The sequence below is a fragment of the Chelonia mydas genome, chromosome 3, assembly GCF_015237465.2.
Source record: "Chelonia mydas isolate rCheMyd1 chromosome 3, rCheMyd1.pri.v2, whole genome shotgun sequence".
NCBI classification, from domain to species: domain Eukaryota; kingdom Metazoa; phylum Chordata; order Testudines; family Cheloniidae; genus Chelonia; species Chelonia mydas.
Window position 1 is genome coordinate 16,958,805 of NC_057851.1, and position 25,058 is coordinate 16,983,862.

The 25,058-nt window shown below is 43.2% G+C and overlaps 1 protein-coding gene across 10 annotated transcripts in view; it reads right to left on the bottom strand.

Moving 5' to 3' along the window:
• Positions 1-12,477: 12,477 nt before the first annotated feature.
• Positions 12,478-25,058, bottom strand: part of MFSD2B (major facilitator superfamily domain containing 2B) — a 64,324-nt gene continuing 51,743 nt past the window's right edge. For 9 of the 10 annotated variants that reach the window (XM_037893967.2, XM_037893974.2, XM_037893968.2 and 6 more), the window contains 4 exons: positions 22,703-22,812; positions 21,216-21,359; positions 16,738-16,914; positions 12,478-15,762 (listed from right to left, as the gene is read on the bottom strand). In XM_037893967.2, coding sequence (XP_037749895.1) covers positions 15,705-15,762; positions 16,738-16,914; positions 21,216-21,359; positions 22,703-22,812 — 489 coding nt within the window. In that variant the 3' untranslated portion in view covers positions 12,478-15,704. Of the gene's footprint in view, positions 15,763-16,733; positions 16,915-21,215; positions 21,360-22,702; positions 22,813-25,058 lie in introns of those variants that run through there. The other variant, XM_037893970.2, reaches the window with a different exon arrangement.

A 25,058-nucleotide genomic window follows, 5' to 3' on the forward strand; every position in this document is an offset into this window, starting at 1 on the left:
AGCATCCACTCAATGTGCAGCGGCAGTCAAAAAAGCAAACAGAATGTTGGGAATCATTACAAGAGGGATAGATAATAAGACAGAAAATATCATATTGCCTCTATATAAATCTATGGTACACCCACATCTTGAATATTGCGTGCAGATGTGGCTCCCACATCTCAGAAAAGAAATATTGGAATTGGAAAAGGTTCAGAAAAGGACAACAATGGAACGCCTTCGGTATGAGGAGAGATTAATAAGACTGGGACTGTTCAGCTTGGAAAAAAGATGACTAAGGGGGGATATGATTGAGGTCTATAAAATCATGACTGGGGTGGAAAAAGTAAAGAAGGAAGTGTTATTTACTCCTTCTCAGACCACAAGAACTAGGGGTCACCAAATGAAATTAATAGGCAGCAGGTTTAAAACAAACAAAAGGAAGTATTTCTTCACACAAAACAGTCAACCTGGGGAACTCTTTGCCAGAGGATGTTGTAAAGGCCAAGACTATAACAGGGTTCAAAAAAGAACTAGATAAATTTATGGAGGATAGGTCCATCAATGGCTATTTGCCAGGATGGTCAGGGATGGTGTCCCTAGCCTCTGTTTGCCAGAAGGTGGGAATGGGCAACAGGGGATGGGTCACTTGATGATTACCTGTTCTGTTCATCCCTCTGGGGCACCTGACATTGGCTACTGAAATGAAACTTATGACACTTGCAAGCTTCTATTTGCTTGAATAGAAATTGGTCTACAGAGGGCATCCCAGGCAGTAGGCCTGAAGAGCCCTGACTCTTGATTGGACTGTCCCAGGGGCCAAACATTTACCTCAGTGCTCACGTGAACTGTAACCGTTTAAGTCTCTATACATAGGACATCTGCAAACTTTCCCTTTCCTTCCAGCCCGAGTAAAATACCCTTTCATGTAGCCATGTGTCTGAGTGGTTATTGGGACCCACCAGGGCTAGTGCCTACACGGCCTAGCTCCTAATGCACTTACACTGCTTGCCTCCGAGTTGCAGTACACATGGCACACCACTGGCACCGCAGGGTTTAGTGTACTCCATTACTGAGCAGCCCCAACCGTTACATGCGGAATGGGTGCAGACCTTTATCCTTCCCACTAGCGCTCCTGTTCCTTCAAAGACTTAAGCTTTAACTCCCAGTCGGACTGCTAATCAAACCAGCACCACTTTCCATAAGCTGGGTGGGTAGAGGAGGGAGGCACACAGGCAAAGAGCCAGACCTACTGAACAGTATGACTTCCTCCTCTTGCTAGTGATTCATTGAAGACTCTGCCTCAGTAAGAATAAAGGGCAGAGAGGTAATGAATTCATCCTGGAAGCTGCAAGCCTTTGACAATAGGAATGATGGCACTGTACTTCATTTGTGATAGATCCCAGTAAACATTGGCAGAACAACTGTTCCGAAAGAACTGGCAGACACAGCAGCTGACAGCCACCTTAGTTTATTGCTGCAAAGAAGAGCACTGCTGCCCGCTGTTGTGCAAACTTGTGCACTGCCATCACGTAGACGAGCCCCACTTCAGAGAAAAGCCAATTCAAATGCTAGGCTAATGTGCCGGGCAGAAGATTCTGCACAAATGGCAACTTGTGCTGAATTATAACATGGCAATTTTGGCAAACGGACAGTGGCCCATGTGGAACTGGAATGATAACAATGAGACATCTTTCCTTTTAGGCCTGGGGTCAAGTTTCAGCTGGCGTTTTTAAGAGACAAAAGCCCTGACTTGGCTGTTTTCAGATTCAGTCTTTATTTAGTCTTTCTAAACATTGACTGGAAGCATGATGCAATGCCCATAATACTAGTGATGTTAAAGCTTGTTGAAATGTTACTGGATCAGACAGGGACAGAGTGAAAGGCAGAAGGCTGATGCAGCAGTTGCAATGTTTATCCTTGTTATTAACCATTCACTTTCCCCACCCTCTAAGTTAGCAGTGTCAGGTGCTCCTTAGAAGCCAACAGCCCCAGAAGGAGATGAGTGTAGCTGTGACGGGAAGACTGTTCTGTTGTTGGTGTTTGTTAAAGTACTCACTCAGGCTGGATTTTTCGGTCACTGTGAGCAATGTGTATGACTAGGTGCCTGTCATCTCAGGGACAAAGGTGGAACTAAAATGAACACTAAGGCTGGGATTCGTAAAGAGGCATAAGAGAGCTGGGTGCCTAATGCTCTTGGGCCCCTCCGGAATCCCAGCTAGAGTGCCTAGCACCTTATCCCACTTTGAATTTAAAATCTCCAGAAAGTCATGTATCTCCCATCTTATGACTGGTTCCCGCACGTGCAGTGCTGGAGCCATATGTTTAGTTCTTCACTCAGTTGGGCTGTTTGGTTTTAAAAAATAATTTTTCAGCCTTCCCTGTACCCTTGCCTCCCACACAAACTGGCAAACAGCTAGCGTCCCGGGGACAAAAATGTACAGACAGGCAGCGCCTTTGGCAGTAGCAGCTGGGGCTGTTCTGTGAAGCATTTGGCTGGGTTTGAGATCACACACTCTTTAATGTAAGTTTCTGAGATGCCAGAGTTTCCTTTTTTGCTGGTTCTGATTCAAATTATGTTCATCTTGAACACAACCCTGCAGCAGAAGAGGCCACTGCTTCACTGCAATGCTTCCATCAATAACAGCCGCACACATGCCTGTTGTACAAATCACTTGACAGCTCTAGAAGTGAGGTTTCAGTTTAAGTGACTGCTTTGCTGCTCTGCTCAGTTCATTTTATTGTCACTTAATCCAGATTTTTATTCGCAGTGATTTATTTTCACAAACCCCATGACCCCTGCACAATTATTCCAGAACAAGAAAAAACAGATGTGCAAATAGCCTACTGAGTCACATAATCAAAATGTACAACACAGGATTGTTCCTATTGGATAGTTTATGCTAATTTTCTCCAGTCTAGTTTTCAATGGGCCAAGCAAATCTCTTATGACAGGAATTGCCCAACGTGAGGTCCATCTAGTTTGATTTCCTGTCTCTGACAGTGGCCAGTAATAAATGCTTCAGAGGAAGATGCAGGTAACCTCCCATTAGGCAGAGCTGGGATAATCTATCGTCCACATTACAGCTCAGAATTCCCAATAATTCAAGAATGGTTTAATGGCTGAAGCATAAGGATTAGTATCTCTTCCAAAATTTGTTAGTATTAACTAGCATAACTCTGGGTATTCTTGTTCTCTACCTAGAGGTCCAGGTTCTTTTTGAATCTTGCTCAGGTTTTGGCGTAGATGACATACTGGTACAGTTTAGTTACGTGCTGTGGGGCATTTTCCTTGTGTCGGTTTTGAATTTGTCACTTTTTAATGTAATTGAATGTGGCCTTCTACTTACATTATGAAGCTGGGAGAACAGAGAACTGCCCTTGAGAGAGTATTCCACAGCTGAATAAATCTAGCATCCGGTAACTTTTCTGGATAGACTTAATTTTCGCATCTTTTATTTCATCCCATGACTCCTAGGTTTAGATAGGCCACTTTTATTTCGCTAAATAAGTCCTCTTCTTCCTGGGTGTTTAGATCAAATATTTTAAATACTTCAAATATGTTATATGGTTATGTTTCCTCCAAGTCAAATGATACATGTATAATTCTTTTTAATCGGTCCTAATAAATCCATCCATCCCTCTCCCTCCGGCCCCATAAATAGAGAATGACGATAAAGTGAATTGCTGAAAGGCCTCAGGATTAAGTGTTAATCTTATTGCCTCTCAAAAGTATGTTCAAAAGAAATGAGAAATAGTGCTCTTTTCGGCAGCCACGTTTAATTTTTCATATGTAATTTCTAGGCAGACTGAAAATAGTAGCCTCTTTTCAATGGCTGTTGTATGAATCACTAATGAAGGCTCCAGAAACAAGGATTCCATTTAAATGACTGCTTTGTTGTTCTCACTATTATTATGCTGCTTAATCCAGATTTTTATTTGCAGTGTGATGTGACCAGTGAAACCTCAGTGCTGCTACGGGGCTCTCAAAGGGTAACAAACAATTTTAAAGGGGCACTTCCTCTCCCTAACAATCACGTTTTGAAAAGAAATCTGTCAGCTGCATTGCAGACACTTTAGAGTATTTAAAAATGAGCTTTTTAACAACTGATCTGACTTATTTTTAAACATGTGTTTACTCTTTGCCTTTTTCTCAGCTTGGACAGTGAAAAGGAGATCTGAAGAAGAGCTCTGTGAAGCTTAAAAGCTTGTTTCTCTCACCAACAGAAGTTGGTCCAATAAAGGATATCACCTTACCACCCAACCTTGTCTCTCTAATATCCTGAAACCAACACGGCTATAACAGTGCAAACAACAACAAAAACCCTAGTTAGTTTCACTTCCTAGTTCTCTTGCACTAGCACGATACAGCTAATAGAACTTAGAGTTGAAGATAGAATTGCAAATAGAGCTGGATGAAAAATGGGGGAAGGAAATGGGGCAAAATTTTTGAAATTTTCAAGTAATTTCTTTCTGCAGTGTTCAAAAAGGAATAATTTTTTATTCTAAAATTTTCAGTTTTTATATTTTTCATTTTACTTTCCATCCAAATCCATCCCCCTTTTTTTCTTTCCTCCCCTTTTTGCATTAAAAAAAGGGAAAGGAGGAAAAAAACGGTACAAACCAAAAAAAAAAACCCAAAACAACCAAACCAACCTACGGCAATTTTTTGCTTTCAAATTTGATTGGAAAAAAAGTGGATGGGTTTGGGGGTGAATACCAAACCAAGAAAATGAAAAATGCTCATGAACATTTCTGATTGAGGAAAAAAAGGCCATTTTTAAAATGAAAACATTTTGTGTATGAAAAAAATTGGCCAGCTCCAGCTGGTGGGAGGATGGGGGTAATGAAATAATGTTTATGTATAAAAAATAGTTTCCAGTGGATTTTTTTTTTAAATCCTAAAAATATTTGTACTGATTTTAGATGTTTTTAAAGCGTTTTCCTTTAAACCAAACTTTGAACCGACAGTGTCCCCTTTACATGGGCAAAATCAAAACTGTCCAATTCAGGGATTCTTCTGCTCCTGCATTCTATAGAATACTTTAAGATGAATCTTCATATGCATCCACCTACCTTCCCTGACTAGTTTGATTCTCAACACATTTAATTCTGTGAATCAACAGGAAGGGCTTTGGAGGATTAGAGACTATAGCATGAGTGCTGCTGGTCTAGCTAAGACAATGTTTACGACATGGCTAGTCTATTTTCTAGCCATGTCGGGGTAGAAACAGATTGGCCAATGCTTACAATCCAGCTGCTTGCTAAAGTAACTCCTTGTGTGGTCAGAGTCCAATACAAAATAAATGGCTTCTCACAGCCCAATTTCAAAGAGAACAAATAAAAAAATTAAAGCTTCCTACAGCCACAATCCTCAAGTAACAATAAGAGGTGGAACATTAAGCAAGTGAGGGAGTGATGGCTCAGGGGACTAGATAATGGGCTATCCTACCTTTTACCTCTAAGTTATGGATTCAAATACAGCCCAGGTTGGTAGTGACAGAGTTATCATCCAATGGCTGTTCAATGGCCGACACAAAATCAGTCAACTTACTAGGGAACTGGTGGGTCTACTTCACAAAACTTCCATCTCCTTAGTACCTGCCTTTCTCACTCCTAGTTCCACCCACCCCCTAAAAGAACCAGCCTCCAACCTTCCACACCCACTCTATGGTATCAGCAACCCAACAGTCCTGCTCTGCCCTGCAGCTCTTCTTATATGAGCCTGCCAGGCTGTGATTGGCTGCTCCTCTCGACCCCGTTCTAATTAGCTGCTTCTGTCACAGCCCGGTTGCTAGTTTTACCCTGGCCTGACTTTTAATGTTCCTTGCGTGAGGGACAGGTTCAGAACCTGCAACAGGCTGGAGTTGGGTCATGTATGGAGTAAAGGGAAAGGATGGAGGGCTCTGGCATGGGGAAAGAAAATTGGGTCAAGACGTTAATATTTGCCTGCTTCTGACTTTTTTTGGTTCATTTGATCCTGTTACAAACTGTTTTAGCTCTATGTTTGATGTATGTATGTAAATAAAAGTTACTGTTCACTTCACTTGTGCGTGCACCTTGTTTTATGAATATGATCAATAGGATACATCCCACAGGCTTGGGATGGGGTATCAAAATTCACAACTCATGGCTGACATCTTAAAAGGCTGGTGCCATGGAAATGCAATCAATTTCCTCTCTCCCACAACCCCTTTCTCCACCCCTGGCCAATGAATTTGCTAATATGTCTTTAAAATAAATAAATAAATGAATAACTAAATAAATAAAGCATTCGTGACAATGAAGTGAGCTGTGAAATAACTGTCACTGTCCAAAGTGCCAGAATGAAAAACGGAAGATAAATTAACTGAAACTTCTTTATGGCTTTAATGATTTAAGTGACAATACAGACAAGGGAAACAAAACTAAATTGCCACTGAAGATCAGTGCAGTGCTTTCACTACCCCTCCTCCCCTATCCCCAGCAAACAGCCACCACTGGAAACCATGAGAGTATTCATGCCACCAGAGTAATGGTGCATAGCACCTCATAAGTGCTGAGAGCAACAGTGTCAGAAAACATTGAGGAAGGAACGCTTCCCCAAACCTTACAGAACTTTAAAAAAATTACTTTAACAATATTTAAGGGTGCCTGTGATGGGTTTCACTCACCGCTCTGGTACCTCCTGCCGGCTGTCATGGGAATTTGCTCTGCTCGCCAGGGCACCCTCCTCTGGTGATGCCCTGCCACCGTCACTTTTGTTCCAGGACCTGCCCCACTCCCAAGACTGCAGCATCCTCTTCATTGACACTGCCCTCCGGCTGTGCCATACGCTATGTTCCCTCCTTCCAGGGGACCTGCAATCTCTGTTCAGCCACTCCCACAGTGGCAACTGCAGTCCATTGTCCTGGGGCTGCTTCCCATGCGTCTCCAGCACCCTCGTCTGCCCTTACCTCAGGGCCTCAGCCTGCAGGGCCTAGCCATCAGCCAGGAGCTTTCTCTAACTCCCCTGGTCCTTGCTTGCAGCACTGCTCTGTCCTAAGTGCTGGCGCTCCTTCCTCCTCCTAGGAGCCTGGTATTCTACCCAGAGCTCCAGTCAGCTACTGAACTCTGGTCTGCCCTTCAGCCCTTCATATATGAGCCTGCCAAGCTATGATTGGCTGCTCCTCTCCACTCCTTTCTAATCGGCTGCCTCCGGCGCAGCCTCCCTAGGGCTGCTTTTAACCCCTTTTCTGCCAGTGATGGGCAGCCACCCCACCATAGCACCCCATAAAACAACTCAAAATACAGTAGTTAACATATAAACAAAAAACATTGCACAAGGATGCCCTCAAAGTGCATTAAAACTTTCCTCAGCACAACACCACGGCCAAAGGTGTTAACCTTGAGGGACCGCCCTGATTTTCTGCTTTTCAATCAGTACGTTAATGTTGGCTACAGGGGATTGAAACCCACCAAGGTGTCTCACAACAGAAGTATGTGGCAATGCTCTATTGAGCTTTTCCAACAGCACCATCACATCACAGTAGTGTCCTTTGGCACAGTCCCCAATTACCTTCCAGCTCCCTCTTGTTCCATGATGTACTAACACACAGCATCACAAATTTCCCTGCATTGTGTGCACATGGGTGGGATCTGGCTACCTGTACACACTTTGAGAAACAGATCTGCCCTGTGACCACTCAGAGTGGGAGTATTCTCCTTTAGCCTCACATACATTCTGCAAGGCACAGCATGCCAAAATAATCCAAACCCTATTGGCCACATTGGCATCCAGACTGGTCCTGAGGCATTACCAGTGGGCTTTCAGCCACCCAAAGGCACACTTAGCCACCTTTCTGGAGCTGCTAAGTCTGTAGTTAATGTCCCTTTTTCTTGAGTCAGCGATGTTGGGGTACAGCTTCATGAGCTACAGTAGGAGTAAGTATGTGGAGTCCCCAAAAATAAATGTGAGCATAGAAACATCGTACATAATCACACCCTTTCGGGGGAATAAAGTCCTTGTTCTCCCCAGCAGTACAACCCCAACCTCCTGAGCACCATGGCATCATGGACCTTTCCGGTGTCCCCAACATTTATGTTCATCAACCGACTCCTGTGGTCTCCTAAGCCTTGGAGAACCTGTGAATAGTTACTTTTTCAGTTCACATATTCCCTGGCCCCTTTCTGTGGGCAAAGTATAGGGATGTGTGTTCTGTAAATGGCCCCACAAAATACAGAAACCGCGTCCTCTGAAATCCCACAATAATTTCAGGGACTTGGGTTATGGCAAGCATGCACGGATATATCACAATATTGATAGCCTGGCAAATCTGTACAACCACTGCTCCAACAGTTGACTTCCCAACTCCAAACTGCTTTGCAAGTGACCAATAGCTGTTAGGTATTGCCAGCTTCCAAAGGACGATGGCCACCCAATTCTGCACTGGTATGGATTTCAGAAATGGAGTTGTCTGGTGCTGGAGGGTTGGTGCAAACTCCTCACACAACTTGACGAAGGTCTGCTTCCTCATTCTGAAGTTCTGCAGCCACTAGTCATTAGCCCATGTTTCCAAGCTAATTGTGGTCCCACCACACCATGCTCGTTCTCTGGGACCAGAACTAGGCAGTCCATCCATGGACATACCATTGGAAACCCAGCACTCAACACACATGTTCCTTGGGACCACAGTGGATTTTCATTCCCCCTCTGGATCAGCCATCTTCACTATCTCAATTTTTTCTGGACCAGTTCCGTCCTGTATCCGATACTGTATTGCATGAACATTTGTCCAGTGAGCAGTAGCAGAACCCCATCATCGTACACTTGCTCTACATCTCCAGCGCTGTTTGGTAGAAGGGAGAGATGACCAGAACATGCTATCACCAAATGTATGAAGGTGATGTACAGTACCAGCAACACGCAACAAGACACACAGGACTCTGAAAAGGTAGCACTGTTGTCACATACTGAAAAGGGGTAGCGTGGACACGGGTTACGCCTGTGCACCATATGTACCTGTGCCCAACTCAGCATATGAGAATATTTAGTATGGGTGTACGGGGTTCATGTGCTAGCAGTACATGGACAAATACCCAGGGTAGCACGCAAGTGCAGACATAGCCTTTTCATCTACCTCATTCATCTCTTGGCCATATGTGTTTAATATGCTATCTAAATAGGCAACAGGTGATGCAAATAGCAGGTGTCTTACAAACTGGATTTAATGCAAGATGATTTACGGACTTATACGTGAACCAATATAAAAGTTCTCCATTTATATATTATGAACATGTACTATACCTATAAAAAGAACAGGAGTACTTGTGGCACCTTAGAGACTAACAAATTTATTTGAGCATAAGTTTTCGTGGACTACAGCCCACTTCATCGGATGCATAGAATGGAACATATAGTAAGAAGATATATATATACACATGAAAAAGTGGCGTAAGAGGCTAATTAATCAAGATGAGCTATTATCAGCAGGAGAAAAAAAACTTTTGTAGTGATAATCAAGATGGCCCATTTAGACAGTTGACAAGAAGGTGTGAGGATACTTAACATGGGGAAATAGATTCAATATGTGTAATGACCCAGCCACTTCCAGTCTCTATTCAAACCCAAGTTAATGGGATCTAGTTTGCATATTAATTCAAGCTCAGCAGTTTCTCATTGGGGTCTGTTTTTGAAGCTTTTCTGTTGCAAAATTGCCACCTTTAAATCTGTTACTGAGTGGCCAGAGAGGTTGAAGTGTTCTCCTACCAGTTTTTGAACGTTATGATTCCTGATGTCAGATTTGTGTCCATTTATTCTTTTGCACAGAGACTGTCTGGTTTGGCCAATGTACATGGCAGAGGGGCATTGCTGGCACATGATGGCATATATCACACTGGTAGATGTGCAGGTGAACGAGCCCCTGATGGCGTGGCTAATGTGATTAGGTCCTATGATGGTGTCACTTGAATAAATATGTGGATAGAATTGGCATTGGGCTTTGTTGCAAGGATAGGTTCCTGGGTTAGTGTTTTTGTTATGTGGTGTGTGGTTGCTGGAGAGTATTTGCTTCAGGTGGGGGGGCTGTCTGTAAGCGAGGACTGGTGTGTCTCCCAAGATCTGTGAGAGTGAGGGATCATTTTTCAGGATATGTTGTAGATCCTTGATGATGCGTTGGAGAGGTTTTAGTTGGGGGCTGAAGGTGACAGCTAGTGGCGTTGTGTTATTTTCTTTGTTGGGCCTGTCCTGTAGTAGGTGATGTCTGGGTACTCTTCTGGCTCTGTCAATCTGTTTTTTCACTTCAGCAGGTGGGTATTATAGTTTTAAGAATGCTTGATAGAGATCTTGCAGGTGGTTGTCTCTGTCTGAGGAATTGGAGCAAATGCGGTTGTATCTTGCAGCTTGGCTGTAGACAATGGATCATGTGGTGTGTCCTGGATGGAAGCTGGAGGCATGTAGGTAAGTATAGCGGTCAATAGGTTTCTGGTATAAGGTGGTATTTTTGTGACCATTGCTTATTAGCACAGTAGTGTCCAGGAAATAGACCGCTTGTGTGGATTGGTCTAGGCTGAGGTTGATGGTGGGATGGAAATTGTTGAAATCATGGTGGAATTCCTCAAGGGCTTCTTTTCCATGGGTCCAGATGATGAAGATGTCATCCATGTAGCGCAAGTAGAGTAGGAGTGTTAGGGGACGAGAGCTAAGGAAGCGTTGTTCTAAGTCAGCCATAAAAATGTTGGCATACTGATGGGCCATGCGGGTACCCATAGCAGTGCCGCTGACTTGAAGGTATACATTGTCCCCAAATCTGAAATAGTTGTGGGTGAGGACAAAGTCTTGTAGAGGACTCCTGAAAGTCGAACATGTACATTGGCCAAACTGGACAGTCTCTACGTAAAAGAATAAATGGACAGAAATCAGACGTCAAGAGTTATAACATTCAAAAACCAGTCGGAGAACACTTCAATCTCTTTGGTCACTCGATTACAGACCTAAAAGTCGCAATTCTTCAACAAAAAAACTTCAAAAACAGACTCCAGTGAGAGACTGCTGAATTGGAATTAATTTGCAAACTGGATACAATTAACTTCGGCTTGAATAAAGCCTGGGAGCGGATGTACACAAAGTAAAACTATTTCCCCTTGTTTATTCTCCCCCCTACTGTTCTTGTCAAGTGCTGGAAATGGCCCACCTTGATTATCACCACAAAAGGTTCCCCCCCCCCCCCCGACTCTCCTGCTGGTAATAGCTCACCTTTCCTGATCACTCTTTTTAAAGTCTGTATAGTAACACCCATTGTTTCATGTTCTTTGTGTATATAAAATCTCCCCACTATATTTTCCACTGTATGCATCTGATGAAGTGAGCTGTAGCTCACGAAAGCTTATGCTCTAATAGATTTGTTAGTCTCTAAGGTGCCACAAGTACTCCTTTTCTTTTTACATATATCTGAACTTTATGGATGCATAACCCATAAAGGCAAATCCAAAAGGAGCTTAGGATTTAGATTCTGAAACAAACTATGGGCCCAATCGTCCTGAAAGAGCTCCCAATCAAGAAGGTCTACGGCTGCAAAATTGGGGCCCCGGGTCTGCCCAGCTCCACTCGAATTCTGCTCTTGTATGAATGTAAAAGACAAATGGAAATCCCTGTGTGATGGGGCAGAGCCCCACCCCCTGAGAAAAGGGCTGAACCAGGCCAGAAAGGCTGGGCGAACCAGCAGCCAATCAGTGAAGGCCTGGGGAGAGCCAATCAGGGTGGGGGAAGGGGCAGCCAATCAGGATCGGGCAAGGTCCTATATAAAGGCTGCCCAGCTGATTGGCAAGGGAGGAGGACTGGCTCCTAAGCAGAAAGGTAGTACCTTGGCCAGAGCAGTGCTGGGGGAAGGGCAGAAGGAGCTCGGGAGCTCCGGCCAAGGAAAACCCTAGGTTGTCAGCCTTACTACAAAGGGCTGAGCAGGTGCACAGGGCCAAAGGGGAAGCAGCCCAGGGATGATAGTTTGACAAGGGGAGAGGAGGGCATAGAGGCTGCCACTAGAGGGTCCCTGGGTTGGGACCCAGAGTAGCGGGTGGGCCTGGGTCCCCCCCTTCCCCTTTGTACTACATCTGGCTGAGGAGGAGCATGGCCTGATACAGGCTGTGGCTGACCCCTGCAACAAAGGGGCTAGACTTTGAGGCTGCGGTCGGCCGCTAGAACTGGTGCAGATCGAAGACTACTGATAACACCAAACCCCTGGAAAGGGGTCAGACAGGAGCAGCGGGCACTGCCGGAGAGTAGCGTCCTGAAGAGGATGCTGCCATGTGGGGAGCAACGTGGGTCCCCAAAGCAGCAGAGCAGACGAAGGGAAAGGCACCACGCACAAAAGGTGCTCCATGACTGGACAGAGCTAATTCCTGGAGCAACCAGCGGGAGGTGCCAGCAGTGGTGAGTCTTAACCCCGTCACACCCTGCATGCATCATGGACTGAATATGGAATTGTGTTAGCAGCCTTATCTCTAAGGTTCAGCTATAGCAGAGAGAGAATTATTACTCAATCTGGATTGTACTTAGTGTAAATATTTAATATGCACAGATAATAACACAGAGATCTGATTCTTTCTGTCACATGTTTAGGGTATAGACAATGATTATGCTTAGTTTAAAAAAAGTGCTAGAAGATAAAAAAAATTCATTCTTTCACAGTGCAAACAGTAAACCTTGAAAAAAAGACACACAAAATTCGTATACTGCTTCCTTCTTCAAATCCATTGTTAGTGCTTTTTCTTTAAACCTTAGAAAAATACATTCATTTTATGAACAAATATACAACTTTAATATGATAAAATAACTCAGCACTATTCAAATTATAAAAATATAGTTATAGAAGTTTTATCTACAAAGATTTCTGCCGTATTGTGACGATATTCATTAATACTGCCATATGCAAGGTCAGGACTGTTTGTATCTCCATTACAAAGCCTGAAAAATTTCTTGCCGGAAGCAGGGGTAAGGTGCGGTTTTATAACTCAGAAAGCTCACACTGCACAGAGCTAAAGCGTATTATGCAATTTGTAAACCCAGTTGCATAGCTGATATAGTATACATTGCACAGGCCATGTTCAAGTTAAAAAATGTCTAAGGCTACATTTTAGTCGTGGGTATTTTTAGTAAAAGTCATGGACAGGTCACAGGCAGTAAACAAAAATTCATGGCCTGTGACTTGTACTATATATCTCTAACTAAAACTTGGGCTGGGGGGCTGCGGGTGCTCTGGGGGTGTGGGGGCAGTCTGGGGCCATGGCAGGTGCTGGGGGTGTGGCCCAGGACCCCCGCTGGTGCTGGGGGGAGGGCGGGGGAGAGGCAGATGGTGGCACGTGGCCTGGGACACCTGCTGGTGCTGGGGGGGTGGCGAGCTGCTCGGGACCCCCGCTGGTACTGTGGACAAGGTGGGCAGTGATGCATGGCCTGGGACCCCCTCTGGTGCTGGGAGGAGGCCAGGTGGTGGCACACAGCTCGGGACTCCCGCTGGTGATAGCGGAGAGTCTGGGAGGCAGCAGTGCATAGCCTGGGACTCATTCTGGGGGGTGGGAGGGTTAGCGGGGCTGGCAGACTCCCTACCTGACTCCGGGTGTCCCTGCAGCTCCTAGGGGGAGGAAAGGCCAGGGGGGCTCCCCAAGGTACCCCTGCCACGAGTTCCAGCTCCCATTGGCCAGAAACCGCAGCCAATGGGAGCTGCAAGGGTGGCGACTGTGAGCATCGGCAGCGCGCGGAGCCCCCGACCCCTCTGCTTAGGAACTGCAGGGACATGCTGGCTCATCCCCCTGAGGTAAGTGCTGCCCCGCACCCCAACTCCCTGCCCCAGCCCTGAGCCCCCTCCCATACCCAAACCAGCTGGTGCTGCTAGCCCAGGGGATGCCTGATCTGCTCGGGCAGCCCCGGAGCCAGCCACATCTGCTGCTGCAGAAGTCACTGAATCCATGACTTCCGTAATCTCTGTGACAGACACGCAGCCTTAAAATGTCTAATCAAACATGGTCTGCAGTTTCGGCTACCCTTTTATAAAAAAAAAAAAACCCCCCACCAAACTAGGTCCTTAGCTTGTATAAATTGATGTCATCCCATTGACCTGAAATGATGGATTTATAGCAACTGAGGAGCTAACTCTCTAGCTAGTAACATTTGCATTTCAAAACATTAAATTGAATAGGAAACCTGGCTTTTACTGATACTTTGTTTTAAAAGTGGAATATTTAGAGACACCAAAATTACCTCCAGGTATAGTTTGGCACCTCTAACTTGTTTGTTTGCTACAGTTTTGCTGCTATGTAATATGACTTGCATAACAGAAAACTCATATTTTAGGCCTCCTGGAATCTAGTCCCGGTATCATCACTAAATTGCTGGATGACCTTGAGCAAATCATTTACAGCCTAATCCAACTTCCACTGACTCCAATGGGAGCTGGATTAGCTCTTAATCTCTGTGGGTCAGTTTCCCTCCCAGCAAGATGTGCACAGTAGCATGTACCCCTTACAGGGGTGTGGTGAGGCTTTAATTAATGCTTCTTAAGCACTTCGAGATCCTTGGCTCAGAAAGGCACCAACTAGATAAACGGCGCAGGGTGGCTGTTCTAAATTGCTACACATATGCTGAGAATGTGTAGCACGGCTGCAGCTCTCAATAGGTGAATGACCGCATTCTGTATGTGGGAACGTGTGCCTCGTACGAGTAAATATATACAAAAATTTAGGGCCTAAATTTGCAGAAGCAACTAGTGAGTTTGGGTGCTTCAACATGAGATGCCTTAAGTGGGTCTGATTATTTTTTTTTCTTTTTTAGAAAGGGCAGAGCGCTCACACTCTGACAGCTGGGCACTTTGAAGTGTGGTACCCAAAAACGGAGGCACCCAAGACCACTAGTCAATCACTCTTGAAAATGTAGGCCTTTATTAACATAAAAGTTTGACTTAACCCCCCAAATAAAGTCAAATTAAAATCAGGTTTGGAGCAGTTATTTGTGAGTTTTCAACACACAGCTCTGTTACCAACTGCATCCAGGGCTTGTTGAAACTCAAAAAGAAGAACTAAATCTTACATGTTTATAGCACATTTCATCCTCAGAATCCCTAAGGGCTTTACAAATGTAAACAAATTATACACAAGGATCCCATCCATCAGCCACCGAAATGCAGACTCTTCTAGAGGGACACATAGCAAATGTTGTGCAGCAAACAGTTTAGAAAAAAGTGATGAAGAATACTGTAGCCAACAGAGGCTACTAGGACAATTTAGGTCAGAAGAATGTCCTGAGTTTAAACTTGGTTTCCTGGCCAACCTTTAACACCCCTGGATCTTGCCAACAGTTCCAGAAGAAATTTAATGACTGCAAGACTTTGGTTTTATGTCTCATACGAAACACAGCATCTTCAGAAGCAGGTTATCCTCAGTACAGTGCTGGGGCTTTGGTTCAACACTGACTAGAGGGAAGAGTGCCACCTACTGAATCTTCCTAACACCAATTTAAGGGCATCAGAACACTGGATGAAGTTTAGATACTTATGAACTGTGAGCATCCCCTTGAGGCACCCTATTGGCTGTCCTCAGAATCTTTCTATTTTGTCAGTCAAAATCAGATCCTTACTATTAATGTAACAGAGCCCCTTGCACTTTTGTGTACCAGTGCTTCCAGTATCCTCTAATAAAACTTTCCCTTCCTTCCACCCCCCAAGTACAGTGCTTTGGACTCTGAGGTCAGACTTCGGTTTGAAAAGCCACTTCTCTCCAAACTTTCATAGCCAGGTATCATCTTCGTTTTCAGAAAGGTTGTCAGTGCTCGGATGACTCCTTCTATAAAAAGTAGAGGATCACAGGTGAAGAGATTTTTTTTTTCCCCGCTTGCTGTTGTTCTCACCTCCCCCCCCCCCCCCCCGCCTTTTTTTAAAGCTAAACTTACAGGCTAAAATTTAGCAACCTCAAATAATAAACAGAGAAGGGGAGAACCACTACTAGCAAGATATGGCTTTTATCGTGTCTTGACCAATTTCCACAGCTGGTATTTTGAGGTCGTACAAAGGAGAAACAGCAAAGACCTATTATACTACCTAATCCATCATCCAAGTTAGGGGGAATTGTTCTACAGTATATTTTGAGGACTTAATATAGTCTTAAATATGCTAAATGACAGCTGAGGGTTTACTCCCCTCACCATTGATATTCGGCCTAATTTTTTTTTAACTGGACCAGGAGTCTTCCAGGAAGGAAAAGAAAGGAAGAGAAAATACGAATGAATGTAAAAAAAAAAAAAATGCAGAACAAATGCTTAACCTCACCCTACCACAAGATTTCAGACCTTCTTTACACACCAGGAAGAAGAAGAAAAAAAGTCATTTTTCCCATTTGCAGATAGCTAAGGAGAATATAATTAAACATGACCTAAGAAATATCCCCTTCTAGTTTCCACTGGATACAATATTCTCCACTTCCCAGATGAAACTTTAATATAATGGTGCTGTGCTGTGCTTCACCCACGGAAGGCTGGTGGATTATATGATTTCTGTTTGTTATTTTGTATCATTTAAATTTGCGGATTACTTTGGGAAACCAACAGAAGTAATCTCTTAGAAAGACACCCTATATACACAAGGACTCTGCAACAAAGGTAAGATACTAGAAAAATGTAATGTTCTGCAACTTACAGAATTTAAGAAACTTTAAACAAACCCAAAACTATGATAGTAGCTAATTTCCCCAACCCTGAATCCTGGCATCCTGTAAGAGAGGCTGCTCTGATATTATTGCACTTTGCTTCTGAGTCAAACCTACCTTAACAGCTCGAGTGCAAATTCCGTTTCTTTTCGACTTTTTTCAGTGATTGGGTAAAAGAGGAGTATGGATAAGCCTATAACAATGAGGATGGCAGGGACTGCCCCAATCAGGATTTTCAGTGTGAGGATCACAGTGCTGGATTGCCTGCACATCCCTGTTTTATAACCAGCAAACCTATAAAAACACACATACGGACACTGCTGTTATTCCCCTACCTAAAAGGCACTTGGTCACATTAAGGGCTTTCCCCGATCTCCTACCCTCCCACCACCAACTAAACCTCTGCTCCAATTTCTTCTTATACGTCCTCTTGCTCTTTTATATCTTATATGCTCCCTTTTCGGGGAGGGGAGTCAATCCTATGGCTACCAACATGAAATTTGTCACTGATATCAATGGGAGCAGGTTTCAGCCCTTTGCCCCCTTTCTCCCACTCCTTGTCTTTGTGCCTTCTCTGAAATAATTTTATTACCTTTACACAGTCAAAGCATGGAATTACATGCTGCTGTTACTACTGTACAGACTTAATTATTAACAAAGAGGGACAATATCTAAAATACTTTGCCTCAGTCTTTGATAAGGCTAATGAGGATCTTAGGGATAATGGTAGCATGACAAATGGGAATGAGGATATGCAGGTAGATATTACTATATCTGAGGTTGAAACGAAACTCGAACAGCTTAATGGGACTAAATCAGGGGGCCCAGATAATCTTCATCCAAGAATATTAAAGGAATTGGCACATGAAATTGCAAGCCCATTAGCAAGAATTTTTAATGGATAAATTCAGGGGTTGTACCATATGACTGGAGAATTGCTAACATAGTTCATATTTTTAAGAAGGGGGGGGGGAGAGAAAAGTGATCCGGGTAACTACAGGCCTGTTAATTTGACATCTGTAGTATGCAAGGTCTTGGAAAAAATTTTGAAGGAGAAAGTAGTTAAGGACATTGAGGTCAATGGTAAATGGGACAAAATACAACATGGTTTTACAAAAGGTAGATTGTGCCAAACCAACCTGATCTCCTTCTTTGAGAAAGTAACAGATTTTTTTAGACAAAGGAAATGCAGTGGATCTAATTTACCTAGATTTCAGTAAGGCGTTTGATATGGTGCCACATGGGGAATTGTTAGTTAAATTGGAAAAGATTGGGATCAATATGAAAATTGAAAGGTTGATAAGGAATTGGTTAAAAGGGAGACTACAGCGAGTCATACTGAAAGGTGAACTGTCAGACTGGAGGGAGGTTACCAGTGGAGTTCCTCAGGGATTGGTTTTGGGACCAATCTTAACTTTTTATTACTGATCTTGGCACAAAAAGTGGGAGTGTGCTAATAAAGTTTGCAGATGATACTAAGCTGGGAGCTATTGTCAATTTAGAGAAGGACCGGGATATCATACAGGAGGATCTGGATGACCTTGTAAACTGGAGTAATAGTAATAGGATGAAATTTAATAGTGAGAAGTGTAAGGTCATGCATTTAGGGATTAATAACAAGAATTTAGTTATAAGATGGGGATGCATCAATTAGAAGTAACAGAGGAGGAGAAGGACCTTGGAGTATTGGTTGACCACAGGATGACTATGAGCTGCCAATGTGATATGGCCGTGGAAAAAAGCTAATGCTGTCTTGGGATGCATCAGGCGAGGTATTTCCAGTAGAGATAAGGAGGTGTTAGTACCGTTATACAAGGCACTGGTGAGACCTCACCTGGAATACTGTGTGCAGTTCTGGTCTCCCATGTTTAAGAAGGATGAATTCAAACTGGAACAGGTACAGAGAAGGGCTACTAGGATGATCCGAGGAATGGAAAACCTGTCTTATAAAAGGACACTCAAGGAACTTGGCTTGTTTAGCCTAACCAATAGAAGGTTGAGGGGAGATATGATTGTTCTCTATAAATATATCAGAGGGATAAATACCGGAGAGGGAGAGGAATTATTTAAGCTCAGTACCAATGTGGACACAAGAACAAATGGATATAAACTGGCCATCGGGAAGTTTAGACTTGAAATTAGACTAAGGTTTCTAACCATCAGAGGAGTGAAGTTCTGGAACAGCCTTCCAAGGGAAGCAGTGGGGGCAGAAGACCTATCTGGCTTCAAGATTAAACTCGATAAGTTTATGGAGGAGATGGGATAACATGATTTTGGCAATTAATTGATCTTTAACTATTCATGGTAAATAGGCCCGATGGGATGTTAGATGGGGTGGGATCTGAGTTACTACAGAGAATTCTTTCCTGGGTATCTGGCTGGTGAATCTTGCCCACATGCTCAGGGTTCAGCTGATTGCCATATTTGGGGTCGGGAAGGAATTTTCCTCCAGGGCAGACTGGAAGAGGCCCTGGGGGTTTTTCGCCTTGCTCTGTAGCATGGGGCATGGGTCACTTCCTGGAGGATATGCTGCACCTTGAAGTCTTTAAACCATGATTTGAGGACTTCAATAGCTCAAACACAGGTGAGAGGTTTATTGCAGGAGTGGGTGGGTGAGATTCTGTAGCCTGCATTGTGCAGGAGGTCGGACTAGATGATCATAATGGTCTCTTCTGACCTTAGTATCTATGAACCTCTATATTTTGACGTGATATTGACAATTTGTGTTTTAATGGTTTTAAAGCTTTAGCTTTTTGAATCTCAACATCTTTTGTCATTAAATAATTGTCTGATCTTCCACCCATAATTTCCCATAGCTGTGAAAATTTAAATAGATAAAAATTGAAAAAATGCTTAAAATAAATATTGATTTTATCCATCAGAATTATTAAATAAAAATTGAATTCTGCCAAGTCTCTCTATAGCAGAGCTTGTCTGATAAGTGAATCCTATCCCTACTGAACAAAGATCTTAAGCATGTGCTTAACTTTAAGTGAAGGTGAGTAGTCCCACTGGCATCAACAGAAGTTCTTACCTCCTTAAAGCTAAGGACATGCTTCAGTGTTTTGCGGGACAGGATTACTCTTATGCTTAAAGTTAAGCATGTACTTATGTGATAGGCTGAATCAGAACCAGGGGTGGGCACAGTATTACAATTACTGATGCCCTGAGCTATTCAGTGCCAACTTGTGGAATTATTCTGTTACATTCTGAACCTGCACCTATGAAAATGATTACCCATTTTCCATCAAACTACCTCCTATGCTCTCCCATAAATGTCAGCTCTGGACTCCAGCAGATGGCAAACTGCTGGGAGCTCGCTAACTAGAGTGAAGTAGCATTAATCAGTTGACAGTAATTCTGTTAGTTATGAGCTCTCTGTATGAAGTCACTAAAACAGAGACTTGTTTTCCTGAGCGGTGGGGGGGGAAAACACTGCAGCATCTGCTGCAAATTCATAACAGCTTGTGGACAGATAAGTACTGACAAGTGGTTCCCAATGTAGTCTATACATGAGCGACCACATCCCACCACCTTGTCATTTTGGTTCTCCAGTCTTAAACTGGAGTAGCAGTGGCAGAAGACACACAGTTAAATCACAACCGCCAAATGGGACTTGATCTCCTTCTCTACATAATGTGACCTCTACGGTGCAAAGTCAAAGTCAGCGTAGAGGGGAGGTACTGTAGGGTCACAGCACTGTGCAAGAGTTTGGAGGACAGCTTAAATCTGCCCTGTAGTAACAAGTTCCACTTCTCAAGCACGTTTCAGAAATATCTGGTTAATTACACTGGCTCTACCATCTATTTGAAATGTGACTTGTGACATTAATCTGGCTGGCTGAAATTTTTTGATTGGATATTGGGTTTTCGACGACATGAAAGCTTTAAAAGGCACGGTCTGCTTTTCCTAGGGAAAAAAGTGCTATTTTTTTGTTCAAAATAAAATCTAAACAGACTAGACACACAGTGGGAGGGGAAACCGAGAGCCAAAGAATTGACTTGCTCAAGGTCAACCTAGGGAGGTGGTGGAATCTCCATCCTTAGAGGTTTTTAAGGCCCAGCTTGACAAAGCACCGGCTGGGATGACTTAGTTGGGGATTGGTCCTGCTTTGAGTAGGGGGTTGGACTAGATCTCTTGAGGTCTCTTCCAATCCTAATCTTCTATGATTCTATAACAAAGACCGCCTGAGGCAGAGTTGAGAACAGAACCCAGGTCTTCTGACTCTTAGACCAGTGCCCAAACCACTAAGTCCATGCTGCTACCTAAAGAAAGTGAAGAAGTGGGGGTTTTACCCACAAAAGCTTATGCTCTGCTAGTCTTTAAGGTGCCACCAGACTCCTTGTTGTTGCTTTCTTTAGGTAACAAAATCTAAAACCAAACAATTCTTAACAGGCTACCAGGTGTCCTGGTGACCAGAAGTCTGACCTGTCAGATAACAATTTTGTGTTTAGGATTCAGCCATTACACATTCAAACTGGCAACCAGACTGTGTCTCTGAGCCCGCTGCGTTCGCGAATGGTGAGAAGGCAATTACCACACAGCACCTCAGAGCCCTTTATTACAGCAACTAAGTGGAATAAAACATCACTTACTCCAGGCTTGCTGTGGAAATTCCTAATCCAATTCCGGCTGACATCTTGGTAAAGAAGACATATGAAGCATAAAAGATGGTTTCAGGTCCCTTTGCATGAGGATTCAGCAGGCGAAAGTGATCAACTACGTCAGGCAACATTGACCTGCAAACCAGCAAGAGAAGAAGAGTATAAAAGCCTCAAGCAGAAGTTTCTGAGCCTCTTTAACATACAGAGTTTGCAGGGGCTTGTTTCTTGGAGGTTTGATTTGCGGAATTAATTGTGCAAACAAGATCATTTATTTTTGATAAGGTATTTAGGCTGACAATTACAGAGAAAGTCAGATGGCAAAGAACCCAGAAACAGAAAAGTAGGTGACTCTGCACTGCTAGGTCAACAAACAAAAACTGTAATGATAGGGGCTTTGCCATCTAAAAGTAAAGGTGGGCAGTGGAGGTTGGAATTTGGTTTTGCAAAACCTCATTGGCTCAATTGAGAGGGTAGAATGTTTTTACCCAGGGAATGTCAAAATTTGCTGACTTAGGTGGAACATTTTTGAGGGAGGCACTTGTTAAAACATTTGCAGCACACTGCTGGGTAATTTAACTACTAAGCAGAAAACTTTCTTTCAGAAATGAGTTTGATGAAGTTTTGATTTACTACTTCTGCAGGGAGCTAGTCAAATACAGACGGTTACATTGATTGAAAGGAGGACAAAAAGTTTTAATAGGCAATGCATGACAGCCACAACAGTTCACAAGGTTGTAATCTAGTAAGTGAACAAAACCCCAAGGTACAATTTTATTCACATCACATGGTTACAATATTTACTTTTTTTTTTTTTAAGTAATAGACAGTTACAAAAATATCTGAGTTAGATATTGGGTGATTGTGAATCTATGAGAAGCCCTAACATATAACTAGAGCGCATTAACAAAACAGCAGTGTTAGGATACTAAAAGGACCTATTCTCCCACTGATGTAGAGGATTTAGAGTTGCTTACCCAAAGTCAAAGCCCCAGAATACCCATGGAGTCAGCACCTATGCCTGCCCCATAGCACACTCCTGCATTTGCTCTCCATCATAGGGCCACTTTGTAGGGATCTACAGCTTGGTGCAGGCTGCCCAAGCTACATTCTTAATTGTTTAGCCTTAATTGATTTGTATGCAATTTCCAATATAAATTCTGAAGTACTATTAAACTAAATCTAAACGACTGATTGATTTAGTATTCTCAGGAGTTCTAGACACATTTAGGTTAATAATTTAATTTACAGATATTTTCAGAGAGCATTTACACATATATACACACATACCAGACATTAACAGTGGATACATGACACTGAGTTATCACAGATCTCTCCTAGTCCAAATATAGGGGAAAACTCTGATTTCTCAGATACCACTGTATGTGGTAACTGTTGCCAAATTCTGAGTGTTTACATGGTGAACTCCACACAGTGTGTGTACAACACATATACACACTTCAAATATAATATTTGCCTACCATGGCAACAACAAAGATGCTGCAATACTCAGACCAGAGACAAAGGCCACCACGTAAGCCAGAACCAGATTTGGGATTGTAACCAGCATGACCGCAAAAGGAATCATCCACTAAGAGAGGGAAAGAAGAACCAGAAGAAAAATGGTAGATAAGATATATAGCAGACAATGGAAAATATATTTTTTCACACAGAAGAGGTGGCATTGTGAAACGGCAGCTTATATAGTTCTATGGTTCAACAAAGTTTAAAGCTTCAGTGTTGTGAGAGAACGGTGCTCCCACAGGGTCCTACTTCATTACTTAACTTAGCAAAAGAGAGGAAGCGAATAGAGCTCTGCAATGGGACTGGGATCCCACGGGTCCTGCAGGACCCACTGCCATAATAACAGGAGTGGGTGGGCAAAATGCCAGACTGGTAAGTTGTGGGAAAACACAATTTTTTTTTAAATAAAGGTTTTAATACTTAAATTTAAGTAAGGGGTAGAAAGAGATTTGATGTCTATTATAACAGGAATTAAAGTTATTGTTTACACGGTTTAAGCAAGATTTGTGGGATTTTTTAGTGGTAAAAATTGTGTCTGAATTCCATTGCTATACATATTATATAATATATTAACCAACCCGTTTAAAATATGTCTCTTGCGGGATTTGTGGGATCTAAGATTTTTGCAGGTGGGAGCAGTGTAAAAATGCAAGAAACCATGAGGAAGGGAGTGGGTGGGAGGGGTAGTGGGTATTGCACAGCAAGACAGGAGTGAGATTTAAAAAATAGTCCTGCATAGGGCTCTAGAAGTGACAATACTTTAGAACAGAACAAGTCAGCCAGTGCTGCCATCTCCCCTTTATTTTCAACAACAGGAACACTTCCAGTACAGACAAGGGGCTTTGACACTGCAAGGGGCTTTGAGTCATGTCTGGATTTAAAATCACCCATTTCACACATGAAATCAATTACTGATTTACAAGGAGCTCTGGCACACATTGGTCTTCAGTGACTTTTTCAAAAACCTGGATACTAAGTATAAATAACTAACATTAGGGAGGCAATGTGGTCTAGTGGTTAGCAGTAGGACAATTTACCCCACCACCGTCCCCATGTCTGTCACTGACTTGCACTATAACCTCGGGTAAGTCACAAAGGCCCACATTTCCAGAATTGGAAATCTAAATTTGGATGACCTGGATTTGATTTTCAGCAGTGCTTAGCATCTTCACTTCAATTTGAAACAATGGGCTCATAAGGGTTAGAGATGCCCCCATTTAAAATGTGGACTCAAAAGCCATGCTCCCCAGTTGTCCCTACATTCCATACCAGTCTTGTGCTATCACCTCAAATTCCTGTAAATAACTGACACAACGCGTCACAAAGCTGAGGTCTGCATAAAATGTTGTTTTTGTTAAATAACAAACATTTAAAGCTTCTTGGGTTTGTGTTGCTCGTTTTGATTCTCTGCACTATATTTGAAGCTTGAGTAGGCTGAGGGCATGAGCAAAGAACTTCAGTGAGGGTGCTGCTACTTTTGCGCTTGCTATTTATTTCTTCCGCAAGGAAAGCGGTGATCTTGGACATCTTGCCTGCTGGGGTCTAATCCATTTAACCAGGGGACACTTGTTGTATGTTTTAAATGCAGTTCCTGTCCAAGGAACAGACATTTGTGGGTAAACTCAAAAGGAGTAGCAAACCACCTTCCGAGACTACAGGTTCCCAGCATAAACAGCCTTTGCATTAGTCTGCAATGCTTGTGGCACAATCGTTACTTCACCACAAGAGAGCACTCTAGCAATACAAGATCACACATTGCCTGCAAACAATTTGACAATTAACTCTGTGCTCAACGTCGGAGAGCCAGAGCATCCAGAGAGGTTTTTAAATCGATAATAATACTGATTTTAAAACCGATTTTTCTAGTGGGGAAGGAGCAGGACCCAGGGCAGGCAAAACTGAAATGGTAATTCTCAGAAGCATCTCTTGTGCAAAGGCAGGTATGTGGGAGCAGTGTTCTCTAAGCTGCAGGGAAAATCACTGCAATAAGAAACCCATTTTTTCTACTCCGAAAACAAAAGGACCTTTAAATCCTTAGGTGAGTGCCTCTTTCCCCTCCCCCCCCCCCCCGCCCCACCAGGAGCAGTAACAGCAATATTCTATTGTCAGAACATGCTCCCCCCGGCCCCATCCAGAAGAGCTTCAAAGCAGCACTATGGAAATGGAGCCATCGGTGGCTGAACGGTAGCAACCTGTATAGCACAGTGAGGCAGAGGGAAGGGAAGCTGGGGCAATCCTTTACAGAAAGAACTGCATGGGATCTTTAACACCCACATGGAGCAGAAATGGCCTCCATTTTTTAACTGTCTATGC